Source organism: Thamnophis elegans, chromosome 6 (genome assembly GCF_009769535.1).
Source record: "Thamnophis elegans isolate rThaEle1 chromosome 6, rThaEle1.pri, whole genome shotgun sequence".
Lineage (NCBI taxonomy): Eukaryota > Metazoa > Chordata > Lepidosauria > Squamata > Colubridae > Thamnophis > Thamnophis elegans.
Window position 1 is genome coordinate 83,082,886 of NC_045546.1, and position 27,837 is coordinate 83,110,722.

Consider the following 27,837-nt stretch of genomic DNA (forward strand, 5'->3'; position numbering starts at 1 on the left):
AGTTTGCAGCATTAAGACTTGTGGACTTCAACTCCCAGAATTCCACAGGCAGGCATGCTCAGTTCCGATTTAAAGCAACATCATTTTTTTCTCTCTACTTTGATGAATCCCAGTTAAAAAGTGAGATTCCTTCTTTCTTTTTATTTCTCCCTTCCCTTCCTTCCTTCCTCTCTCCCTCCCCCCCCCCTTTCTTTTTAATTTTTAAAACCTCTTTTCTCCTGCCTGAACTGGCAGGGAAAAAGGACTTAAAAAAAAAGCTTCTGACAGAGGTTCGGGGGCATTGCCAAGTCACCATTACTACTGGTCTGGTCCGGTACAGAAGATTTTCACTACCTCTTCTGGCATACTGGACAGAACCAGGAGAAACCCACCTCTGACTACTTGCCAAGAAGTCATTATTTAGAAGCACAAGGTTTTTTAATATTTATATTTAATATTTATATAAATACTCTAGGAATATATAAAATGATCATCTGGGAATATAATATCAATATAATAATATATAATATTACATATAATAAATATAATATCAATATAAAAAAATGATCATCTGGGAATTCAACCAGTTTCAGAGGGTATGGAAAAATTTCTTAAACAAGTTTAAAAATAATTCAACATGCCATTTTGTATTCCTTCTAACATTATATATGTATATACACAGAAATACTAAGAACTTGCAGAGCACAAACAAATCATAACAGAAAACCAAATAATAGTACACATTGACACACTGGATAGAGACCATGGAATCATCAATACACTTCTGGTAGTCTTAAGTTATATGGCTCCTTGGGTGGGAGATTCAATCCTGAAGAAGAATCTAGAGCAGTGTTTCTCAACCTTGGCGACTTGAAGTCCACAGGACTTCAAGTCATCAAGGTTGAGAAACACTGATCTAGAGCTAGTAGATTAGAATCAATCAGATCCTGGAAGGAAGGATTTCCGGAAAGTAGACTATTCAATCAATTCTAATATCAACAAGTGTCCTGATTGGCTGTCCTGTCCTCTCACACCTGCCCTTGGGGCAATTACTTATACTTCTTGAATAATGGGGTAGGAATTTCAGGATACTAAGCATGATCATTTTTTTTTCTTATTTGAGTTAACCCATAACTGAGTAATAACTAAGTAATAAAAAAGTGTTTTAAAGAGTGATGTTGTGCTCATCTGAACAATGCATGGATGAACATTGGAAGATCAGGTGGGAACCACAGGTCCCTTAAGGACAAATGGGTATTCCTGTGGCCCTCCAGTGGCAAACTATCATTGAAGTAGTATCAAATTATATAAAAATGGAAACTTGATTCATGAAGATTAGTGAGCAATGTCCAATAACTTTGTCACTCTAGGTGAATTTTCTATGATCGGTCTCTCTTTTCTAATTACAATAATTTGAGTCTGCACCTCCTTAAACTAGGGTAGCAATAAAGCATATACTTAGAAGCCCTAATAAAGAGGTAGTTGCCTCCGTGTTTAACCCCAATGAGAAATCTGTGTGCTTTTTGATGGATGTCTCTGAACAATTTGTGCCAGAAATGAATACAGGAATTGAATTGCAACCTGCAATCAGTACTTGTATAATTTTACAGACTGCATTTATTGGTCTCTGGGATTGGTGTGCTCACTCAAGACACAGATGCTTATGCAGCTTGAGAGCTGATTGTTTCATCAAGAAAAAAAACATATTCAGCCTCTTAACTGCATATTAAACATCTCAATTTAAAGGAAACAACTAGAGAATGCATTCTTGTGGCATTATGACTTGAGGCAAACTTCACCCACCTTTCTATCAAAGGCATCATTCACAAATATATGCATATAGCTTCCTGCTATATGTAAAGGGGGGGTATGTAAAATGGGTTGAATATCTGGATATTTGCAAAACTGTCATTAAGAAAGGTTGAAAAATGGGCCTTTTTATTAGTCATAGTAGGAGGAGAATTGTGTTATTCTATTGAAAAAAATCAAGAATCTAGTGATATTATTATACTGCAGAATGTTACTTGTTACTTTTAGTAGATTGTTTCCTGCATTATGTGATCCGAGCCATTTATACATTATTTAATATTTAATAGCTAGCCAAGCTATTATTTAGTATGGTACATTAACTAAACCATAATCTGATCATAATCTGGTCAAAAGAATCCATTGGTTTCCAATACATTCTTACAAAATAAAATCTGGTTGAGTGTGATTAGTGTCTAGATTGGAAACAAGCTAGGAATCTCATCTATTAAATAAACCTTGATCTCTTCTGATCTACCACTAAACAAGACTAACACTTTTCTGCACTAGAATTCAGGATGATGTTTGCATGAATGTATAACCTCATGCATAAATTAATATATATTTTTTTATCTGAAACCCTTTATGTGTATGGTTCTACCAGATAGCTAAATGTTGTTTTAGAAGAAAGAATCATATCTATTCAGCTGGGATTCCAAGTGCTATTATAAAGCAACACAATAATAAGAAATAAAAATAATAAAATATTCATAACAGTGGGCTATTTTTGACACTGAATAATTCACTGTTTGTTCATTATGTTCTATAAAACTTTAGATGTAGTTTATCGTTGGCAAAGTTCAAAGTTTGCATATATATTCGACCCAAGTTGGCAAACATGCTTAACGCTTCTACTTCCTCCTATCAATTATCCTGATTTAGATTATTACTTGGTAATTAACTTGGGGTAAGATATTACATTAATAAGATTTTATTTGTCTGAGTCTGATAGTAATAAACTTCAACCTAATAAAATATTCTGCCTTGGGCAATGTGAACAAAATGTCCTTTAAAAAAACCTATTAAAATATACTATTAAACAAAATATGGTGATCGCCAGATCTTTTTTAATTCCAGTTTGTGTCTATTTGACGTGTGCTCATTTAAGAATCCAAATAGAATGTGAGCAGTTGTTTGATATTCAGAATTCTTGAATATATCTTTTTTTTTGTAAAGTTACTGGAAACAGACATTTTGATGTACACCATTCATTTTTTCCTGGGGACTTTATTTCCCTCTGGAATCTTACAGGATTTATCTGGAAAGCCTTTTACTCAAACACAATTGCATTCCAGTTAAAAACAGGAAAAATCATAGCAAAATCATTATGAATTTGGTTTATTACAACATAGCATTCATATGTACTCTAACATGGGTTTGAACCAAGGCTCACAAAGTATTTGCTTAACATTATGTAAGTATTTGAACATTGTATAAAAAAACAACTGTATATTTTAGACAACTAAAGTAGCTTTGACATGTTATTCAGCTGCAAAGATTGATAAGTATTATGAGCAGCTGAAAGAGGATAATGACATGTTCTCTTTCAAATTACTAAATATTTTCTCCCTCTCCATCAATGTATATCTTTCTGAAGACCTATTTGCTTGAAAACAAGTCCTATGGACTATAAACTCTGTGGGCTTATTACGTACCAATTTCAGAAGCAGCGACTGTGATATTGTACCAAGGGGTTTCTTCTCTGTCAAAGACCTTGGCAGTCTTAATGGTTCCAGTGTTTGCATCAATAGTGAAGTATCTGTCTTCTGTATTGTGGTCAATGGAATATCTAGGAACACACAACATGAGAACATAAGTTAAAAACAAGCACTAAGAATTCACCATGGAGCAATTTTCTTAACTGTTTACACTTATATTCAGGGAGGGAGCCTCAACACAATCCTAGCATTCTTGCAAGCAGCTATACTGAATGGTCATCAAGAGTCTTGAATGATTAAAGGTATTGGGATGGACAGTTCCTGCTTGGCTTGACCAATGGCCTCATTCAGTTTATGGAAGCAATAAACACATCACTTCTGGAATCAACAGCCTCCCTGAAGAGATCTTTTCTAACATTGCTTCATTGCATGTATCTTACCAAGAATGCAGACTGGCTGAATTTATGTACAATAAATAATACAGTTAAGCTTTAAAGCTGAGAATTGATTCTGTTTTTATTGGGTATCAAGACAAGTATTGCTTCTGTTGGAATAATGCATCAGTGCTGTTTTGGTTGTATATTATATGCATATACTGTATACTGTACCTAAGATGTTGTTTCCTAAAATTTTTTTACCACTTCCATTCATTATTACCATATTCTAAGAGATGCCATCCATTTAATCATACTTAATTGGTTCAAATAGCATTAACATATGTTAATCCAAATAAATGAATGAGCTAAATTACAGCATATGTATGAAACAGCAAAATAAGACATACTATAAATATTTTAGTTAAGGCGCCAACTCTTGTTGACTTTTTATGAGGCCACCTTGGACAATTAAAGTTATTTTGTTAAGTGAACATAACAGATGTATTTTTCTATTGCTCCACTTATTTACTCCATTATAGCAACAACAATAGCAGTTAGACTTATATACCGCTTCATAGGGCTTTCAGCCCTCTCTAAGCGGTTTACAGAGTCAGCATATCGCCCCCACAATCTGGATCCTCATTTCACCCACCTCGGAAGGATGGAAGGCTGAGTCAACCTTGAGCCGGTGAGATTAGAACCGCTGAACTGCAGATAACAGTCAGCTGAAGTGGCCCGCAGTACTGCACCCTAACCACTGTGCCACCTCGTAGTATAATACCTTATGTATTATCCTGTTCCTGAAATCTACTCAAAATAGAAGAATTTCAAAAAAAATATTCTGGAAATAAAGAATGTAGAGATTCCTAAAGCTTTGTCTCTCATTGTTGTCTGTTTCATCCGTAGCTCTTCCTCTCACTTGGATTACAAATCTGTATAATAATATAGTTGTCAGCCTCCCAAGTATCATGTAGAATTAAATCAGAGTCCAAGGCAAAACGATCCTTAAAGTTCCAATTTAATAAAGCAGACATCTTAGTACATTGCTATGGAATCACAATTCTGGAAATTACATCAGAATCCCACCCAGTTAAAAGTTCATGATCTTGTCCCCACACCCACAATCCATCACATGGTCCAATCTTCTTCTTCCATGCTAGCACCTACACCCAGCTGCTTCCGGTCAGGCAAAGGGGACAATTTAGAGATATTTTAAAGAGGAAATGATCAGCATTGAACAGTAAATGAATAAAAAACTCAACAAACACTCATGAATCAAACATAATCCCCATGGTTATTCAACTGGGCAAAAGAACAATCTATTATTTCTAGCAGAACTGCAAGGCAAAATGAGAGAAAGGTTTCCAAAAGGATCAGTTAAACTGGTTTAGAAAAGTGAGGAAAAAAAAGTTAAGATAAAATGACAATTGGGTGGGTCACAATAGATAGTATGCAGCAGAATATGTTATCCAGAACCAAATGACAGTGCTATGTATCAGTAAAGGAAATGTGACATTAAATCCAAAGTAAAATAAAGTACTAATAAAAGTTTAAGATTGTTGGGGGGGAAACCTAACATATAAACATGACTGTCACTATTATGTACAGAATTATACCAGAGAAAGACACACACAGAGACACACAAACACACACAGAGAGAGACACACAGACACAGACACACAGACACAGACACACACACACACAAACACACACACACACACACACACACACGTAAAGAATCACACCTCAAAGTTATACAGAAAAAAGATTTAGAATACATGGACAACTGAAATACTGAATGACATCCTTTTTCTATTTGCACATCACACAATTTAAATATGGATGGCTTGCACACTTGGCAACATAAAGTACCTATATTAAAACATGTTTTAGCGAAAAAGGAAGAATCCTCTCCCATAAGACTAAGATTGTAATTATTATTCTCTTGGAGTTAACTATTGCTGTCATTTTTAATGGCTCCTTTGAAATGAAAACACAGCCCGTATTTTTAAAATTCTAATGCAGGTTAGGGTTTTAACAGTAGTTCTGCACTTCAACATATCAACAGGAATATGTAAAAGATGAACTGAATGGCACCATTCTACATACTTTCTCTAGAAACTAGAATACATAATTATGCTCCCTTTGATATTAGTATAATTATAGAATTAGCATGATCACTTTTGGATGAAAACTGAAATGGTATTGTTACTGTAGATGACAAAATTGGAATTCCCACTAAGAAAGAGGAAAGAAGGCTTCTAGAAAATATATATACAGTATGCAGAAAATATAAAATGCATACCGACACAGAGAGAGGGGGAGGGAGGGAGGGAGAGAGAGAGAGAGAGGAAGAAAGGGGAAGGGAGGGGAGGGAGAAACAGTATGACAGTGTATTGCTAATATTTGGCTGTCATCTTCTTCTCTAGTTATAATACAGAATTCCTTCTTATGGTTATAAAAATATGTTGTATCCAGTGGTGGGTTTCAAAATTTTTTAGAACCTCTTCTGTGGGTGTGGCCTGCTTAGTGGGAGTGGCTTGCTGGGCATGTGATCAGGTGGGAGTGGCTTGCCAATCATGTGACCAAGCGAGAGTGGCTTGGCAGTCATGGGGTGGGCGTGGCCAACTTGTAAAATGTGGTGAAACTCACTTAACAACGCTCTTGCTTAGCAACCAAAATGTTGGCTCAGAAACTCTGGCATTTGAAGCACGCAAGTCTTAAAGCTGTCAAGTGACAAGACCCTTGCACCCCTAATCCTTTAGAAAAAACCCCAGGGGTGTTCAAACTTGACAGCTTTAAGACTTGTGGACTTCAACTCCCAGAATTCTTCCTCCAATCATGTTGGCGCAGAAACTCTGGCATTGAAGCACGCAAGTCTTAAAGCTGTCAAGTTACAAGATCCTTGCACCCCTAACCCTTTATTAAAAAAAAACAACCCTAGGGGTGTTCAAACCTGACAGCTTTAAGACTTGTGGACTTCAACTCCCAGAATTCCTCCTCTCGCTCTTCATCTTGATGATGTGCGGTCGGGCGTGGGGAGGGAGCTGGAACTGGTTCTAAACAGCACTGCAGATTTGTGGAACCTCTTCTATAGAAGAGGTTAGAACTGGCAGGAACCCACCCCTGGTTGTATCCCACAACTTCCATCGTCAAAAATGGCATTGTGATCAAGGATGACTAAACCAATGAATCCTAGAACCTAATAAATGAGATCTTTTATTAATGAAAGCAAGGGCCTTGAAATAAACAGGAGAAACAAAATGAGTAAGCTTTCAGAAGAGATGGGTAAGCATTATCTTTCAAATTATTCTCCACTGAAGGTTACTCTTAACAACAGAAACAATTACAGCCATCCAGCAGAGAGGCATTTATATTATGGGACTATGGCTTTGAAAACATTCAAATTGTTTTAACAGCCATCATGATTTACCTTTTGTTTTAACTATTATTTCCACTTCTCATACATTTCTGCAAAGTCAGACATAGTACAGTGTGTACTACTACTTACTGTACTCATTTCAGGCAATAAAAGCTTCAATTTAATAATCTTGCTAGAAGGAATCCAGACAATTTTGGAGTTGAGTTGATTAATATAGTACTAATATGCACACACATGCATGCATGCACACATGCACATACAAACGTAACATGTTCTAAGCAATCTACTTATGGATATGTTAAGAATATAATATTGGAAAGTCAAAATGCCTTTGTATGTATAGGTGTTTTTTTCCATAAACCAAATATGGTTCTTCAATGACTTAAGAATAGTTTCAATAATTATGCTTTCTGTTCCTCTTTTACAGACACAAGCTGTCCATTTTCTGGACAATAAACCGAAATCAATAGTACCTCTTCTGTTATCTGGGGGGAAAAATAGACATTTATGTGTGACTTTTCACTGAACCTCTGACTGTGGCATGATGAACATGGGATCATTAGCCAACTCTGGCCAAGCTTCATGGCATTCAGAAATTGGCTCTTTGATGGAGATTCTGAAGATTTATTACAGAGTAAGAAAGGTTAAGAACATTTCCAAGACACAATTGAAAAGCATGGCAAATCATGTTTCTCAAGAGACATAGGATGTATAATAGACAGCTATGAAGAACACGTTGTTGAAGAAATCATTTAAAATTCTGCCTTGATAGTATTTAATCTCAAAGGCCAGTTATTGGCATTCATTTAACATTGATTTCAAACCAATGGATAATATAAATCTGGGTGGATTCAATCAGTTTAGTTTGCTTTAATTTTATTTGTTTCTAATGTATCTATTTTAAATCCCCTGCTTCCTGAGTTAAGATTTTGAAGAGTGCCCAATTATGAGATGTAATAAGGTTCAAGGTTCATTTATTTATATGCCGCCCTATTCCTGGCGGGACTCAGGGCGGCGCACAAACCCAAGGAGGGGAAGGGAAACACAAGAACTACAACAAAAAGTACAGGGAATTTAAAACAACCAACAGCCACACGATTCGAGAGGGGAAGGGAACTCATCGACCCCAGGCCTGCCGACACAGCCAGGTTTTAACGGCTTTTCGGAAGGCCTGGAGAGAGGTGAGGGTCCAAATCTCTGCAGGGAGCTCGTTTCAAAGGGCCGGAGCCGCCACAGAGAAGGCCCTCCCCTGGGTAGTAGCCAGATGACATTGGCTAGTAGACAGAACCCGGAGGAGGCCTAATCTGTGTGATCTAATGGGTCTTTGGGAGGTAATTGGCAGCAGGCGGTCTCTCAAGTACCCAGTTCCAATACCATGAAGGGCTTTATAAGTGACGACTAGCACCTTGAAGCGTATCCGGAGACCAGAGAACTGGTTGGTAAATTATTTGAATCCCACCATTGAGCTGTGGGGACCCTAAGGAGTGGAAAGGGAAGCATGGGATATCTCAGTGGGTATGGGGAGGCCTTGGGTGGCCAGAGCCAGGTAGCTTTTTCTTGTCCTCCATGGTCTTCCCCTTCCCTGAAGTACCTCATGCACACTTAATGACCCATGCATTTGATTAGTGAATGCATTGGGGAGAGGAGGGATGGTGTTCATTCATTCAACTGTTTCGATTAATGTTACAACACTAATGGGCAGACTCCATTACAGTTCTAACTCAAGGACTATCTATAGTATGACTCATTCATTATAAAAATATTTTATTTACACAAATAATTATAAACCAACTAAGTTCACTTAAACAGGTCATGTTATATTTTGCATGTAAAAATAAGCCATTAGAAATGTAGCATTACAGACAGAACTTTAATGAACTCAACCAGCTCAAAGACAAAGATACAATATTTGTGGGGAAAAAATCATATTTATGAAGAATTTAGAGACCAGTAACCACACGCAAGCTAAGATTTTTCAACCAAGCTATGAACATCTGCACCAATTTATTGAATTGAGGGCTTCCCTTAGTTTCCAATTTTGAAAGGAAATAATTGATTCGTATAGAAGCTGTCCAAAATAGAGTGAACACAGACCAGAAATAGTTTTATCAAGAGGGTAATTCATTATTAATAAGAAAATATCCCATTAAGGAATGAAGCACACAGCACAAAGAAAGATTTTAGCCAGCAAGGATACTCCTGAAATGTACACTGGATATATGTGTACCTGAAGTGCATACCTCTCAGCGTCCGATAAGATCTCACAGGATGGGCCTTCTCCGGGTGCCGTCAACTAGACAATGTTGTCTTGCGGCCCCTCGGGGGAGGGCCTTCTCTGTAGCTGCCCCGGCCCTATGGAATGATCTACCCTCAGAGATCTGGACCCTCCCCACTCTCTCGGCCTTCCAAAAGTCCATTAAGACCTGGCTCTTCCGGCAGGCCTGGGGCTGTTGACCTCTTGAATGAGGTCCAGCCCCACTAAGGTTGACTGAATATTGTGTCCTTTTAACTTGCCTGTCTTTCTATTTTTTAATTTTTTTAGTATTCTTTTAAATTGTTTTTATGTAAGCCGCCCGGAGTCCTTCGGGATTGGGCGGCATATAAATTTATTAAACATTAAACATTAGTTGTACTTGCATAAATGTGATCAATTATGTATTGTTGGAAGCAGGAGAGTCGCCCTTACAAATATTAATAGCTGAAACATTGTAATATTTCTTGTCAACTGCAATAATTAAGAATCAATCCTGCTTCTTAATAATACAGGTATGTCATGCTAAAGCAAAGAGTGAATCAAAAGTTGGAGCAGAGTGTTGGGGCAGAATATCAAACCAATATTGATCCTAGTATAACAGAATGGATATGTGTGTGATGCAAACCTGGATCAGATAGACTTTAGTTCATCATAGCTCCCAGGTAAAACTAACTGGAGATACACACACACACACACACACACACACACACACACACACACACTATTTTAGCTGCAGGGGCAGGCAACTTAAAAAAGAACATCTATCACTTCATACTAGGTAACACTGCACAGCAAATAGATGAGATGGAAGGCCAGAGGCAACAATAAGACTGTCCTATGTGCTTCACTAACTTCTCATAAAAGGAATAGTTTGTAGAGCACATACAGCTGTTAAAATTTTTGCAGCTTCTTGAATTTGGCATATACATTCTACCTTGCCCAGAAAAAAACAGCTGGTGTGTTGTACCCAAAAAGGAGCAGAAAAATATGATTTATGCTTCATGCGGATATGTCTCCTGCCCTGGCTAGCTTCTAGCTGTTAAAAACACAATGAGGAAGCAGTTTCTAACAGACTAACCTACATGTTGTCATGTTTGCCATCACAGTGACAATAAAGAGCATTACAAAAAGAAAACGTAGACTCAGCTGGTATTGTGTAATGCTCGATCTAATTTTATTAAAACTTTTTTGCATAATTTTAAAAGCATCCCTTACTTCTGCAAAAGTCACTTGTTCCTTTTCATAAAGTTCACTGACCAAGTGAGATTGACTTTGTCAATCTCTGCTTTTGGCACTTTTAGCAATAGCAGTTAGACTTATATACCGCTTCATAGGGCTTTCAGCCCTCTCTAAGCGGTTTACACAGTCAGCATATCACCCCCACAGTCTGGGTCCTCATTTTACCCACCTCCGAAGGATGGAAGGCTGAGTCAACCCTGAGCCGGTGAGATTTGAACCGCTGAACTGCAAATAGCAGTCAGCTGAAGTGGCCTGCAGTATTGCACTCTACCCACTGCGCCACCTCGGCTCTCAACTGTTTTGCCAGTCAATTTTTTTGCCTCTTTAAAGACTTTTGACAGGGGGAAAAAAAACATTTCCCAATCGTAACCTAGATAGGGAGATAGAACAATAGAGTTGGAAGGGACCTTGGAGGTCCTTTAGTTCAACTCCTTGCTCAAGTAGGAAACCCGATACCATTTCAGATAAATGATTGTTCGGGTCTTTTTGAAAGCCTCTAGTGATTGCGCACCCACTGTTTGTGAAGGCAAGCCTTTCCATTGAATAACTTGTTCACAACGTCAGGAAATTTCCCGTTAGCTCTAATTTGTTTTTCTCTTTGATTAGTTTCCCTCCATTGTTTCTCATCTTGCTTTTATGGAAAATAGTTTGACCCTCTTGTTTTTGTAGGAACCCCTCAAATATTGGAACTCTTATTATTGTGTCACCCCAGTTCTTCTTTTCATTATACTAGACATACAAAATTCCTGTAAAAAGGTTTTTGTACATGACACTGTGATGTTAGTTTTAGTTACCCAGTTGAATGTGGTAGTTTACATCTGTTTTTTTTGTTTATTTGATTATCTGAGAGAGGAAGATGGGTAATCTAGTGAGGAAAGAGGAGAGATGTTTTTCATTATGTTCTCTGTTCTGACCCCCCTCGTTCCACACCAACACACATTCCGAGCCAAAGATAAGTTATGGCATTTAATTAACAGACAGACAGGTCCTTGGCAGCAAACCGGCACAGACAAACTTGGGCAGCAATCCCGCACAGATAAGGCGTGGCAGCAATCCAGCCTGCCAAGCTCACATTAATGTTCTCCAACATTAGTTCCTGCGTTGACTTCTGCAAGAGGGGTGTGTGCACAAGCAGTCCTTTTATAGTCTGGAGAGGAGCCTAATGACCACCAGCTGAGTACAATTACCTCCTGTAACTGCGTAGCTGTTCCTGACGCCTATTAGCTCTTCGGTGCCGGGGATCCAGGAACAACTCACTGCTGACCTCAGGCTCACACTCCCTTGTCTCCTCCCCACTGGTCCAAGGCTCAGGAGCCTCCTGGTGACCAACCAGCCTCTCTGTGCCCTGCTCGGAGTCGGAACCCTGTCCAGCGTCCTCCACATCCTCCAGAGCCGACTCATAGGGCCCCTCGCTGTCGGAGTCTGGTGGCAGCTCCAACGGCTCCTGCTGGGCCACAACAGTTCTCCATGTTAAGTCATGACACTGATTGCTTTCTGGAAGTTGGTTAACACAGAACTTTTTCAGATATTTTGTTTGTTTGTTTGTTTAGGTATTTGTTGATGCCATCATATAAATTACTTTTATATATGCTCTAGTTGCTTTCATAAGAACATTGCTTTATTTTGATCATTATTTATTTATTCTTGTTGCCATTAATGATTTATTACTCTTGCAGTGGATGTTGTATACTGTGCACCACCACCTGAAGTGGTACAGAAATTAATAACAACCAAATAAATGTGCTGTGGTATAACATAACTGAGCTTTTAAAAAAATCCCAAGAAGATTATATGTATAATAATAACAATGAACACATCATAATGTCAAAAACAACCAGTGTATCCATAATTGTATTGTGTAGGCCAAATAATATTCTCCTTACATACATGATGCTGAACTTCATAATAGGCAGAACAGGCAAGAATAAGAGTTGGTAGAGACCTTAGAGGTCTTCTAGTCCAACCCCCTGCTCAAGCAGGACACCCTATATCATTTCAGACAAATGGCTGTCCATCCTCTTGTTAAAAGCCTCCCGTGATGGAACAACCACAACTTCTTGTTCCACTGGTTAATTGTTCTCACTGTCGGACAATTTCTCCTTAGTTCTAGGATTGCTTCTCTCCTCGATTAGCTTCCATCCAGTGGTGGGAATTCAGCCAGTTCGCACCTATTCGGGAGAACCAGTTGGTAACTTTCTAAGCAGTTCAGAGAACCGGTTGTTGGAAGAAATCTCATTTTGTTTTTCCCCACTTTACAGGGCTAATCCTGTAAGGAAGGCAGGAAGGAAACATTCTGGTGCTGTTTCTAGCCTAATCTTTATTGCCCTGCTTACAGAAACTTCCTCTCCGGTTAACCCTTATTACCATTGTCACAGCTAAGGCGAAGCGCCCATCGACCTGAGTGACTTTGACTTGGCCACGCCCACATGATCACATGACCACCGAGCCCCACCTACCCAGCTGGTCATTAGGTCAGAGAACTGATTGGTAAATTATTTGAATCCCACCACTGCTTCCATCCATTGTTTCTTGTCTTGCCTTCTGGTGATTTGGAAAATAGGTTGCCTAATAATAAAAATAGCTGCCTAATAGGAAGGCAACACATAGCAAAGAACAGATATTTCCCGTGGTCTTAATGTGGAGATCATAGGCAGCCTATAATAAAATCACCATTATTGTTATCAGACAATCCTACAATCCTGCAGAAAAATATTATAATTCACACTAGCTTTCTAATTCCTATATATTATTTCAAGAGGGTATATACACCTATTTATAACCTTATTTTAACTGGAGCTCTTTCGCATTCTTTTGTTTGGGAGTTCGCTGATCATTGTAATCATGCATGCCAATTAAATTTGCTTGATTGCATCTCTCTCCACATGCTGGGGTTCCTGAAGAGGACATTTTTTCCCCCACAACATAATGTCAAAGGCTTCCAGTATATGTATAACTTTACACAATAGAATTGTAACAAAAAAAATATGACGACTAATTTACAATCATCAAAAGGGGACAGTTAAATATGTGAGGTTCACCGACAAAACCGCGAAGCCCTTATCCGCGCCGACATAAGCGCGGAGGGCAAATCCGTGCCGTCCGAAGCGCTAAGGAAAAAAGCGACCCTAGCGCGATGACATAACCGCGGAGGGCAAGTCCGCGCCTTCCGAAGCGCTCAGTGCCTCTGTGAAAGGTAAGGATGACTACTGCATTTGTGGTGCAATCAGAACATTGCGTGTGTTGAAGTTGTTTTAACGCAAAGCAAAGATGCCTTTTAAAAAACAAGTTTATATCATATTCTTATGCATGCCAGTGCTGTGTGTGAGGTAATTTAAGGTGGTTCTAACAAGTGTTGTCAGCATCTTCATATCCGGTCACATGGGCGGCAAGCCACTCCCACAAAGGAGGCCACACCCACAGAGTAGGTTCAAACAATTTTTGAAACCCACCACTGCACTCCACCACTGATGTCCCTAGTTCTCAGCTATATCAGGCCTTGGATTCTGCAGCAGCAAATAATGGAAATGTTTAGTAGCAACAGCAAATAAGCAAAGCTATGCTTATTTTTAAAAAAGACCTTTTTTGCTGAGCTAGCACTTTTAAAAGCAGAACTTTTTTTTTTCACCTATTAATTTGTGACTTTGAAAAGAAGCTGACAAGAAACTCAATTTTTTTTTCCTGACTGCAGGAGCTCTTAAAATGTGGGAGAAGCAAAAGGGTGGGCAGCCATTTCTCTGGGATTCCTGCCCTGGGCTGGGTGTTTGACCTAGAATATTTCCAAGACCACTTCTAATATTATGATTCTAGGCCTAATTTATATTTTATACATTTCCTATTATCCAACTTTTTATGAGTGCTTTTTATGTATGTTTTTTATGTAAGCACGTCTGCCATTTTGATTAACACACTTTTAAGTTGCGTAGGAAAACTTATTGAAATTCTGCAATGTGTAAGAACAAATAAATTTTAATTTGGAAAGCTGTGAATTAAAACAGTTTGTATTAAAGCACAAATTTTTATTCCTAGCCATATGGCCGCTCCTTGTAGCTAAGTGTAAAGCTATACCTGCTAAATCTCCTTCACACACAAAATATTTTTAAAGCAGCAACATTTACATCGCTAAGATATTCTGAATATTGGACCTGGGTACTTGAGAGACTGCCTACTGCCAATTACCTCCAATAGACCAATTAGATCCCACAGACTAGGCCTCCTCCGAATTCCATCCGCCGGCCAGTGTCGACTGGCGACTACCCGGAGGAGAGCCTTCTCTGTGGCTGCTCCGACCCTCTGGAACGAACTCCCCGTGGAGATTCGAACCCTCACCACCCTCCAGGCCTTCCGCAAAGCCCTTAAAACCTGGCTGTTCCGACAGGCCTGGGGCTAAAGAGCTGTTGCCCCCATCTCGAATGGTACGACTGTTGTGTTTTTAACTATGTATGGTTTTTTGTGTTCTTGTTACTCTGTTTGTATTTTCCCCTCCCTTTTTGAGTTGTGAGCCGTCCTGAGTCCCTTCAGGGAAAAGGGCGGCATACAAATAAATTAAACCATAAACCGTAAACCGACTATTCTGAAGGGGTGAAAATCTTCTCAACATTCTATCATAACTTCAGGTTGCTGATCCAAAATCCAAAAGGGTTGATGTGGACCCAGATACTTTAATTAACTGCATCTTTGCTTTTCCTTCTTTAATTGCTATAGGAGTGAATTCGGGGAAGGATGATTGCAAAGCTCAAGGAGGAGAACAATTATGCTCTTCCCAGCTCTTACCCTTCCTCTTTTAAGTGGTGTATTGCAACTGGAATTTGACTCCAGAAGAATCTTCCATTGATTCCAATGGACTGTAAAAATCTGGTTAATTAAGATTAGCTGAAGAAGTAGGACATGAAAGTTCCTGACTTGTCTCAATTTGTCAGTTAATACCACTAACAGAAAATTTGGGAAATACTGGTTTGTCAAACGTCATTCATTCTGCATGCATAATGAGGCACATGTAAGAAGAATACATGAAATCCTTGAAGAAAAAATATTGTGATAGACGCTCTCTGAATTTCCTTCAAATCGCTTTTAGCCTGATAACCAGAAGAGAATCGTTCTCAAGGCTTTGTTCCTGATGTAACAAAGGTACACAATTGTGTTGCTAAAGGAAAGGCTACACTTGAAGACCTATGTTTAGGCAAGTCCTCCTTGGACAGTTTGCTATGCAAGAAATGTTTAATATTCAAGGGAAGAACTCCTGTTAAACTCTCGAAGTGCTTGAAGAGGGAGATATAGTGCCAGTGGGTTCACCGACAAAAGGGCGAACGACAAAACCGCGCCCGACTAAACCGCGGTGACAAAACCGTGTGTTCTAAAGCGCTCCGAAGAATGAGCGCTGAATCGCGCCAACAACAGCACGGTGACAGAAGCGCGCTGTAAAACTAAACCTAACCCTGAACCTAAACCTAACCCTAAACATAACGCTAACCCTAAACCTAACCCTAACCCTAAACCTAACCCTAACCCTAAACCTAACCCTAAACATAACCCTAACCCTAACCCTAACCCTAACCCTAACCCTAACCCTAACCCTAACCCTAAACCTAAACCTAAACCTAAACCTAACCCTAACCCTAACCCTAACCCTAAACCTAACCCTAAACCTAACCCTTACCTTAACTTAAATTGCCCTTCTGCCGACGAGCTGTTGTAAATCGCCCTTCTGTCAGCGCGCTGTTGTCGGTGCGTTGATGACGTCGCAGTTTTAATGACGCCGTTTAGTCGGGCGCGGTTTTGTCATTCACCCTTTTGTCGGGTCACGGTGCCAGTGAGCTTCCAAGCATAATTCAGGATACTGATTGCCATCTATAGATCCCTTAATGCAGTGGTAGGATTCATTTACCATCTCCACCAGTTTGCAAATGTGAGTGCGTGTGCTGTGCATTATGTCAGGGCGGGTGGGTGGAGCCTCCTGCAGCTTCCGCTTTCGGTTCACCCAAACCGGAGAGAACCGGCTGAAAACCGCCTCTGCCTTTATGGTTATTTGTGGGATTACTTGTTTCTGATTATGTCTCCCTGCCTGATTAGATTTGACAGGGTTGGCACGAAGCAGAGCCCATATTAAACATCCATTCCTTCACCAAGCACTTCTCTGGGAATTGTCGTGTGTCTATTTTCCTCCTCCTTATTTGGAACTGTTTTACAAGACAAGCTTTAAATTTACTGTCATTTTATTCATTATATTTCAATATATTTTCTTCATTATACATTTTTTATATATGCTCAGTCTAGCAGCATATATAAAATATAATAACTATATTCATATTGCTGAATGGTTCAGAATATAATGGCCAAATATTATGAGTTTAAAAAAATGTGAATTCAACTCCAAATTGGGGAACACGGTAATATCACTATAAGCAATAGTAGAAATATTCAACAGACTAGATTTTGGGATTTCTAGGATAATGTGGGATGGCAAAAATGCATAATATTTATATCATAAATTGATAAATGACAACTGTGTGAACTATCTGATAATAAATATTTTTTTTACATTTGCGAGTTAAATTCTTCTTTGAATTCACAAAAAAAAAATGTAATGCTGTTTTAATAGATTCATGGTAATTATTCAGTTGTAATCTTGATAATACCAAACACAAAAGATATGCTTTAATTAATATCAATAGCTGCATGCCTATAAACACACAATTAAATTTAGAAATGGATCTTTCCCATACTGTTAAAAAAACTCAGAACTATTTTATGATAAAAAGGATTAGGCTTCCCAGCATAAATCTAGAAGGATTTGGGTTCATTTTGCTTAAAGGGTTTATTCTAATCCTACCTTGAAATTATTTATCCTCAGAATTTACCCATTTAGAAAAAGCAACATAATCTTTATTTTAGTTGAGACAAAACAAAACAAAACCTTCTTCTTTCAGAAGTATTGTGCTTAAAAGTTAACATCAATTCTATTATATTAGGTTAAACATACAATTTGTGCAACTATTTGGAAAGAAGCTATACTGAGTTCTGCAAAGCAGACTTCTTAGTAAGTGGGTTTTGCATTGCAGCTTTAAGCTTTCATTGAAGGAGAATAAGTATTTCTGGCGAGGCAAAATGCAGATTCAAATCTGGAAACTTAACTCACTCCATTTCCAAAATTTGTCTCATCGCAGAGCGCCCCGCTGGAATGATTTCCTGATTTGTGGTCTCATACTGCCTCATCTTAAATGCTGTGATCCTTATCCGCACAGAATGAATCTTTGGAGATTATGACAATTCATCATTTACAAGACCTCGTATTCTTATATATAATACAAGGTAGCATAAATTCCCTTAGCTTAATACTCTTCCCCAGAAACAGAATCACTGGAAGGGAAGGTGGAGAAAAAAAATGATTTCAATCAGCAACAAGATTCTGGGCAGGAATACCTTCCCTCCTATAGTAAGATGAGTCAGGTTGGATAAGTTACAGACTTGCATTATACCCAAACCTAAGACATGGCTTATTTAACTATTGTTTTTTTTTTTTAATTTTAATTAAGGAGGTACAATTGACTAGATTGGGACCACCTGCTAAACCAAAATTAAATGACATTGTGATTTAGTGTGACTTGCAAATGATGTTCTCTGAGCTAGCTTGTTTGCTTCAGTCGTGGGATTCAGCCAGTTCGCACCTATCCGGAAGAACCGGATCTTAGCTTTCTAAGCAGTTCAGAGAACCGATTGTTGAAAGAAATCTCCTTTTGTTTTTTTCCACTTTACAGGGCTAATCCTGTAAGGAAGGCAGGAAGGAAACATTCTGGTGTTGTTTCTAGCCTAATCTTTATTGACCTGCTTACAGAAACTACCTCTCCGGTTAACCCTTATTACATTGTAACAGCTAAGGCGAAGCGCCCATCGACCTGAGTGACGTAGAGTTGGCCACGCCCACCCAGTCACATGACCACTGATCCCCGCCTACCCAGCTGCTCATCAGGGCAGAGAACCGGTTGTTAAATTATTTGAATCCCACCACTGTTTTGCTTGTAGGCATTTCATTACGTAGCTACCATGGGTAACATAATCAGTGCTAATATGAGATTTTCCCTGTGTTGGTGAGGTGTGGTATTGTCCTTGGTAGTTTCCTTGTTTGGGGTATTGTTTTCTTCTTGTTTGTCTGGTGTTAATCCCTGCTTATCTGAGTGCTGTTTTATTGTAAAGGATCTGTACTGGTCTTTTTATTTCCTTCTTAGCTTTTTTATTGTCTTTTTTGAATGGCATGCAAATATGGTTTATCTCTGTGTCCATTTACAGTATGTCTAATTTGTCTGAATGACAAGCTTCCAAGAATACCCCAGTTAAATATGAAACTGACATGGGGAGGTTGTAAAGCAGAGGTTTGCCATTCAACTTTATAGGTGATAATTAAACTGAGTGGCAAATTGACTGGAAACGAAATCAGAAGGACAAGTAAGCATGGGTTAAAATATATGAAAAATGGATATACATAGAACTTTTAAGATGATGAAATAAAGCGAAATGTTTACCATTTGTTATTCTATACAACAGATTAAGGGAATTGAAATGAATATTGAACAGCGAGGTTTGCTACTCATAGACAACTAAAGGTCATCTAATCCAAGACATGGGAAAATTGAAGAGGGAACATGAAATACACTTAGAATGGGAAACTATTGAGACTTAAAGGCAGAATCACAAATTGGGGGCGCATAAGGATGTATAATTATATAAAGATAATGATGAGAATAGCTGGGAATTGTAACCAGGTCTACATCTTGACCAAAATTAGGCCGAGGGGGGGGGAGGCTTAAAAGTACAATGACTACATATGTATATTTTTTTGTTCTATTTTTCTTTTTTTTAATTAAGCAGAATGGAAAACCATTAGAGGCAAAGCAGCATCTGAAGCCCTTTAGGGAATGCAAGTGGGATTAAACTGATAATGACCCCACCCTTTTGTCAGAATGCAGATTCTGGCCAATACACAAGTGTGAAGATGTTTCCTTAACTCTTCAGCCCTGAGAGTCAAATAAAACACGGCTATCTCTAGTTTGACATTAAAGTAAGATATCCCACATGGCCATCATAAACATCCCTGCAGAGATGCTGGGACCTCCAGCTTTCCAGCGACAGGAAACTAGTTGTAAATCTCAGTTGTTACAGATACTGCTAGTAATTTAACCCTGAGGTGCCCCCCCTCCCAATTGAACGGCAGTATCGCGTAAGGGATCTGACAGTTACAAAGAGCTGTTAATACTACCATACCTTACTAGGTTGTTAGCACTATCTGGATCTTGTGCCGTTACTGTGCCCACAGTAGTTCCAATTTTTGCATTTTCATAAACCTCCATGATGTAGGATGGAAGAGTGAACAACGGTGCCTCATCCACATCTCCAACCACGATCTTCAACATAGTCACATCCTTAAAGGGTCCTAAATGTGAGAAGCGGAAATCGAGGTGGGTATTTGCGCCTTCTATGCTAAGAGTATAGGATTTCTTTTTTTCATAGTTGAGTGGCTGTGGGAAGAAAAAATAATGTTGCATTACTATGGAGAGTTGGTTTTTAATTCTCAGTATAAAATGCAGGTTTTTTTTCCATTACCTTACATGCATCGCCATGTATGGTTATAGCTTCTGTGACATTTAAAACAGTTCGAGCGGTAACAGCTCCCTTATTATAGTGGCAACCACTCACTAATTTGTGCTAGATTTATAGTACTTTTTGTTAATACTTCTTTTCATTTAAAAATATCCACTTCCTTTGTGTGAAACTATTGAACAAAATACTTCAGCTGTATTTAAACCCATTTAAGTCATTTTTTTTCCTAAGAACTCTCTTGCTCTGACAAATTTCCAGTCTATCCCTTTTTCAATAGTACAGTATTAATCATCCTCAGGTAGACTTCAGCTGCAAATGTTGGCTTGTATTCATGCATTGAAAAAAAAGATATCTTTTTTTTCTACTCATGCTCTGTTAGGTCCATCTTTCACACTGCTTTGAATATTTTTGCTATATTTCTGCAACAGATTTTCAGATTTACGTGCCAACTAAATGCTCATGTGCTCTGTTAGGCAGTGACACGTGGTGTGGTGGGCAGCAGAACTATGGACAGAGCATTTAGTTGGTAAATCTGGAAATCTGTCGCAGAAATATAGTAAAAATCTTCAAAGGAGTTTGAAAGATAGACAAAGTATGCCATTACATCTGCCTTTTCCTGTAAATGAGTTTGAGTGAATCTTCAAAAAAATTAACATGTATAGTGCTTGGTTACTAGCTCTGGCATCCTTTACCACATTGTTGCCTGCAATATCTTTGCTTGAGTTGACAATCCTGAGATCCAATTTTAAAAAAAATCCACTACTCATGGTTCTAATTTGATTTTGATTTGATTTTATTTGTTTTGTATGCCGCCCACTCCCGAAGGACTCCGGGCGGCTCACAATAGACAAGGGAAAGGGGGAAAACTAGACAAAGACAACACTTTAAAAACAAAACCACAACATTCACAATTTCCGTGGGGCTGGATATTTCACAGCCCCCCCCCCCCCCCGGCCAGCTGGAACAGCCAGGACTTGGTGGCTTTGCGGAAGGCCGGGAGGGTAGTAAGGGTCCGGATCTCGACAGGGAGATCATTCCAGAGGGCTGGAGCTGCAACAGAGAAGGCTCTCCCCCGGGGGGTCGCCAGCCGACATTGGCTGGCAGATGGAATCCGGAGGAAACCTAACCTGTGAGATCTAATCGGTCTGAGGGAGGTAATCGGCAGGAGGCGGTCTCTCAGGTACCCAGGTCCGATGCCATGTAGGGCTTTATAGGTAACGACCAGCACCTTGAATAATATCTCCTGGTAACCTTTTGCATATGTGTCTGTGTGTTTTCTCCCATGAGATTATCTTTTTTCTGATCCCCAGTCTATATCTTAGCAATCGAAATAGCAGTTAGACTTATATACCGCTTCATAGGGCTTTCAGCCCTCTCTAAGCGGTTTACAGAGTCAGCATATTGCCCCCAACAACAATCCGGGTCCTCATTTTACCCACCTCGGAAGGATGGAAGGCTGAGTCAACCCTGAGCCGGTGAGATTTGAACAGCCGAACTGCAGAACTGCAGTCAGGTGAAGTAGCCTGCAGTGCTGCATTTAACCACTGAGCCACCTCGGCTCTATATTTTCCTATTGGCAACAAAATAATTACATACTATGTAAATTGAATAATAGTTTAAATTATTGAATACTTTAAAGCAATGTTCCTTTGAACTAATTTTTGACAGATACGAATTAATTAGAATAGAGATGACAGTGGTTAATTTTAAAGCTATATAATGCCCCAAATCCCAAGCATGGACAAAAACTTTTAAATCAAAGGTTTATGAGATACTTGCCTCTATTTCTTAGCAACATTTTATAATAAACTGTTTATGGCAGTTTGAGAGAACATGATTTACATAATAACATTAGTATGTTATTATGCCGAGGTGGCGCAGTGGTTAGAGTGCTGTACTGTAGCCACTTCAGCTGACTGTTATCAGCAGTTTGGCTGTTCAAATCTCACCGGCTCAAGGTTGACTCAGCCTTCCATCCTTCCGAGGTGGGTAAAATGAGGACCCAGAATGTGGGAGCAATATGCTGACTCTGTAAACCGCTTAGAGAGGGCTGAAAGCTCTATGAAGCGGTATATAAGTCTAACTGCTATTGCTATTGCTATCGTGGGTAAGGATTTAATCAGGGAGGAGGGAAAGGAGAATGTGGCTAATATATCGTCAGGGTGCTTTGCATATGAAACAGGCGCTAATGTGGTAATGTTCACTGAAAATTAACTTAAGTAACAGATTTATTTACTTTATCTTCTCAAGGACCTATCTGGACAATGCGGTTGAAAAAAAGAAGGCAGAAGAGGGATTGTTACCTTAAATGCTGGAATTATCAATGCTTTTTTTTTCAGATCAACCATGAAAATATGGATAATATCAGTGACCATTATTTATTACTTACTCCGCTAGTCTAATGTTTTATGCAATTTCTTGAGGAGTTGAAAGGCTTATATACACTGAAAGATTTTCTCTCTGACATTTTCATTTGCAGCTTATCATTACTTCCATAAATACACACAGTGGAATATTAGCTTAATGTCCTCCTGTGAAATAAATATTGTAGGTACACAGAGACTGTATGTTTAAAGTATTCTTCATAGATAAAAGTGTGAAATAGCAAGTTCTTGCCAAGTTATACATTCCTTAAGCATTAAGAGCCGAGGTGGCGCAGTGGTTAAATGCAGCACTGCAGGCTACTTCAGCTGACTGCAGTTCTGCAGTTCGGCTGTTCAAATCTCACCGGCTCATGGTTGACTCAGCCTCCCATCCTTCTGAGGTGGGTGAAATGAGGACCCGGATTGTTGTTGGGGGCAATATGCTGACTCTGTAAACCGCTTAGAGAGGGCTGAAAGCCCTATGAAGCGGTATATAAGTCTAACTGCTAATGCTATTGCTATAGAGTCAAGACTACCATAAAGCTGAGGCCAAGTTAACCTGCTAAAAGCTAGAGATTAATTCAATCCTGGTAGACAGAAAAGGAAGAGGAAGTGGAGAGGTTAGTATTAGGTTTCTGCTTCAAAACTCTGATTACAGAGGTGAAATAAGAGGAAGAAAAGCAGCAGATAGTGTGCACAGCTCCATTCTATACCTACTTTAATTTTGTCAACAGAATATTTAAGAGGATTGTATTTATGTGTAACAATGGTTTGTCATTTTAGATATAGGCACTAATGTAGCAGTTTATATGAATTCTTTTTTCATGGGTGAATCACCATCTTTTTTTGAGCCGAGGTGGCGCAGTGGTTAGAGTGCAGCACTGCAGGATACTTCAGCTGACTGTTAGCTGCAGTTCGGCGGTTCAAATCTCACTGGCTCAGGGTTGACTCAGCCTTCCATCCTTCCGAGGTGGGTAAAATGAGGACCCGGATTGTTGTTGGGGGCGATATGCTGACTCTGTAAACCGCTTAGAGAGGGCTGAAAGCCCTATGAAGCGGTATATAAGTCTAACTGCTATTGCTATTGCTATTGAAATTCTAGCAGAGATTATTATTTATGCCAGCAAGAATTTTCATGACTGTCTGGGAGACCAGGACATCTGGATCAGAGTATAGGACAACTTGCTGTGGTCAATTTGCCACAGCCAACTTGCCATGGCCAACTCACCATGGGACAACTTGCCACAGGACAATTCCTGTGGGATACCTTAAAGTGATAAATGCTATCTGACACTATTTCCTCTACTTTATTTCCATTCTTGTCAATGGATATATGGTTGAAGAAACAGTGGTGGATAATATTTATCGTGTTGAAGTATCCTATGTAACCACGTGTTGAATTGTCACATGATCAGTTGTCTTGCAGCAATAGCAATAGCAATAGCAGTTAGACTTATATACCACTTCATAGGGCTTTCAGCCCTCTCTAAGCGGTTTACAGAGTCAGCATATCGCCCCCAACAACAATCCGGGTCCTTATTTTACCCACCTTGGAAGGATGGAAGGCTGAGTCAACCTTGAGCCGGTGAGATTTGAACAGCCGAACTGCAGAACTGCAGTCAGCTGAAGTGGCCTGCAGTGCTGCATTTAACCACTGCGCCACCTCAGCTCCATAGCGAGGCCCTGGCCAGTTGCCTGTGCTGGATTGGCTGCAAGTTGGCCATTGCCAGTTGGCCATAGTAAGATAACCACAGAAAATCAACCACAGTGAGATGGCCATGGTCAAGATGGCTGCAGCAAGTTGTCTCATTCCATATGGAATGGGATACATTTTATAAGCAATTTCTATTTAACTAGTTAGATTTATATCCCATCTTTTGTTCAATTACTCAGGATCACATATTGCTTATTGTTTGGGGATATTGAATATATTCCTCTATTCCTACTTTTGAACAACTCTTGGGTCAAGAGAGAGTGAGGAGAGAGAGACATACATACATACATACATACATACATACATACATACATACAGACAGACAGACAGACAGAGAGAGAGAGACAGAGAGACAGAGAGACAGAGAGACAGAAAGACAGAGAGAGAGAATGATTTGGCCATAAATAAATAATCCAATGCATTCTCACGGTTGAGGATGGACTAGCCGTACATACATAATTTTAGAATGAATTTTTCATATTTAAAGCTGTGCTCATCTAGCTCTTCATTTCTATGGCAACCAAAGATGAAAGTTGGCCTGAGACTTTATGTATGATTGATGATGAAATCTATCAATTTCAATAGGACTTAATGTCCCAGGAAATATATACATGGCATATCAGTTATAGTCACCCAAACTCTTCCAAAAGTTGCTAATAATATGCAGCTTTTAATGACATGGAATATATTAAATATCCTCAAACAATCATATTAGTTACAGCATTATTTTTAAACAGTGCTTTATTTTTTTTTTACTACAGCACATTTTATTGTTTTTCCTCCTCTCCATCTTCATGTCAGAATATGACTCCTGGGTTGCCATTCAAAGAAGGGCATGATCCTCATCTCAATTTTTTTTTAGATCCCTTGGTTTAAACAATGAATTGCCACGTTATATAGAAAGAAGATGCTACTTTTTAAAGTATGGTGAAACTGAATTAGGATAGGATTCTTTTGTCTGGTCATGATTCACTTTCCACTAGTCCCTTTTGTATTTTCCCAATTGGTGCTCTCTCTCTACTGGAGACTAGTTAAAGGAAAAAAATGGGTCAACCCCAGCATTGAACAGATTCTGAATTCAATTATGTTCCTTTTGAAATAGTATACTTCCAGACACACATCAGGAACAATTCCAGATTTAAACAAACATCTTGTTAGGGTCTAATTTGCCAAGGATTCCAGGATTTTTAATATCTTTCACAAAGAAATATTTTGCCATTGTTTTGCTTACCTTCTTCAAGGAAATAATTCCTTCCCGTGTTTCTTTGTCAGTTGATATAGAAAATATCCCAGAAACATCCGCGTTTATGATACTGTATTTCATGTCTGCATTGGACCCTATGTCTGCATCAGTGGCCTTGATCTTGCCCACGGCAGAACCAACCTGTGCTGATTCAGGAACATACAGCTGATAATGTTCTGAAAAAATATAAAAATATAATGAGGCAGTAATACAGTTTAAGAAGGATTTCAAACTCAGCACAGAAGGGACAAATCCAATGAAATACATGAAGCATAAATTGTATCATCAATTTAGAGTATCTGTTCTAGACTGATTATAAAGACGGTGGGATACTGATCCCTGGAGGAACAAAACAACAAAATAAAGAATTCCTACAAAACAAACAATTTAAACATACGTGTCACTACCATCATCATGCATGCCATCTTTTTTTTTTTTTTTTTTACCCGGGGATGAAGCAGAATGTTTGGAAATGAGCAACAGAATTTTCTAAGTCCTACCCAAAATAGATATCCAGGCAATGAGAGTTACCCACAGGTATTTTACACCATCCAAATTAACAAAAGACAATTGGTGTGTTCAGCATGCTGTGCCAAAATAAGGAAATCACATTATGATTGAACATGATGGTCTTGTTCAGAAAATATGCTAAGACAATGGCTAACTTCCAACACAAATCCTGTTAAATAACCCTGTAAATTACCAAAAATCCCACAAACATGAAGTCAAAACAACAGCCTACTGCTGTTATTCATCGCTGTAGAAGTTTTGTTTATACCGTGGCACGACATAACCGCAAATGTCAAAAGCGCGCCGACAACACCGCGGCGCTAAAACGCCGATGTCAAAAGCGCGCCCACAACAGCGCACCAACAGAAGCGCGATTTAACTTAAGGTAAGGTTTAGGGTTAGGTTTAGGGTTAGGTTTAGGGTTAGGTTTAGGGTTAGGTTTAGGGTTAGGTTTAGGGTTAGGTTCCGGGTTAGGTTCAGGGTTAGGTTTAGGGTTAGGTTTAGGGTAGGTTTAGGGTAGGTTTAGGTTTAGGGTTATTTTTAGGGTTATGTTACAGCGCGCTTCTGTCGGCGCGCTGTTGTCGCACGGTTTTGATGGTGCGGTTTTGTCACCGCGCTTTAGTCAACGCGCTTTAGTCTACGTGTATTTAGGAATAGCAGAATTAGATTATCCACTTACTCTCATTTATCCCAAACTACAGGGCTGGTTACTAAAAGTTGCTACTTAAGAGAGGTAAAAAATAAATAGAAAATGTTGCGCATTCCAACAATGTCCTCCATGTTTTATTTGCATATCAGTTACCAATAAATCGTGCTGAAATAAAATATGGGCTGGGTACCAAAGGACAATGATCAAAAGGAAGTTAACCCTCAAAGAAAATCATCTCAGAAGATTTCTTTTGTATAAGGAGGACGTCATTTCCAGAAGAAAAATTGCAGTGCCTCTAAAATCCCAAATTATTCTGCCCAAAGATTGAAAGAGCATGCACATCTTGCTAGAGCAATGACACCATGCAGCTTTAAAGCTCTTTTGGACACACTGTAGCCCTGGCTTAATGTTCTACTTTGAATGGGAATCCCACAAACACAAAGTCAAAGGAACAGCCTACTGCTGCTATTCGTTGCTGTAGAAGTTGAAATCCTGAAGTAATCTTTAAAAGCCATCAAAGCCAGTGGCCATTGCAGTTGTGCCTTTGACCAATTCCATAACTTCATTGAGTGCGAAGAAGCACCGGCTTTCTTTGGGACTCATTTGTGTTATATGCTTAGAAGTCACACTGTGTAATGCGACTCAGTAGTTTAAGTGTAGTAAAATTTAGAACGAACATAAAGGATCTGAGATACTCTCTTTTGTTTCCCTGAATTGTTTGCCTTTGGAACTATAACAGCATCTATGTCTTTGAAGCCATAGAGGGGGGGGAATACAACACTTTTGAGCTCGCATCGTTCTTGCCTCCCAAATGGCCAAGGAAACACAGTCTGTATATTTCACTGAGTTAAAAGCTAACCAATTTAAAAACCCTGAAATGAGTTCTCCTCCTCCCACACTGATGTGCCTTGCAACAGTGAGAAACTTTACCATTCAAAACTGCATTACGCTCAATCAGATTATTTCTTAAGAGAACATTTGTGCACCCACCAGCTGACCTTAAGATGAAAAGAAACAAAAATGTACTTGCGCTCCGGGGCTCAGAAAGCTGCAATTATGACTGCAGTGGATATTG

The 27,837-nt window shown here is 39.1% G+C and overlaps 1 protein-coding gene across 3 annotated transcripts in view; it reads right to left on the reverse strand.

The window, feature by feature from the left end:
• Positions 1-27,837, reverse strand: part of CDH18 (cadherin 18) — a 197,313-nt gene that overhangs the window by 37,270 nt on the left and 132,206 nt on the right. For 2 of the 3 annotated variants that reach the window (XM_032220478.1, XM_032220477.1), the window contains exons 5-7: positions 25,592-25,779; positions 19,948-20,201; positions 3,441-3,574 (exon numbers count right to left, since the gene is read on the reverse strand). In XM_032220478.1, the coding sequence (XP_032076369.1) occupies positions 3,441-3,574; positions 19,948-20,201; positions 25,592-25,779 (576 nt within the window). The remainder of the gene's footprint in view (positions 1-3,440; positions 3,575-19,947; positions 20,202-25,591; positions 25,780-27,837) is intronic. The other variant, XM_032220479.1, reaches the window with a different exon arrangement.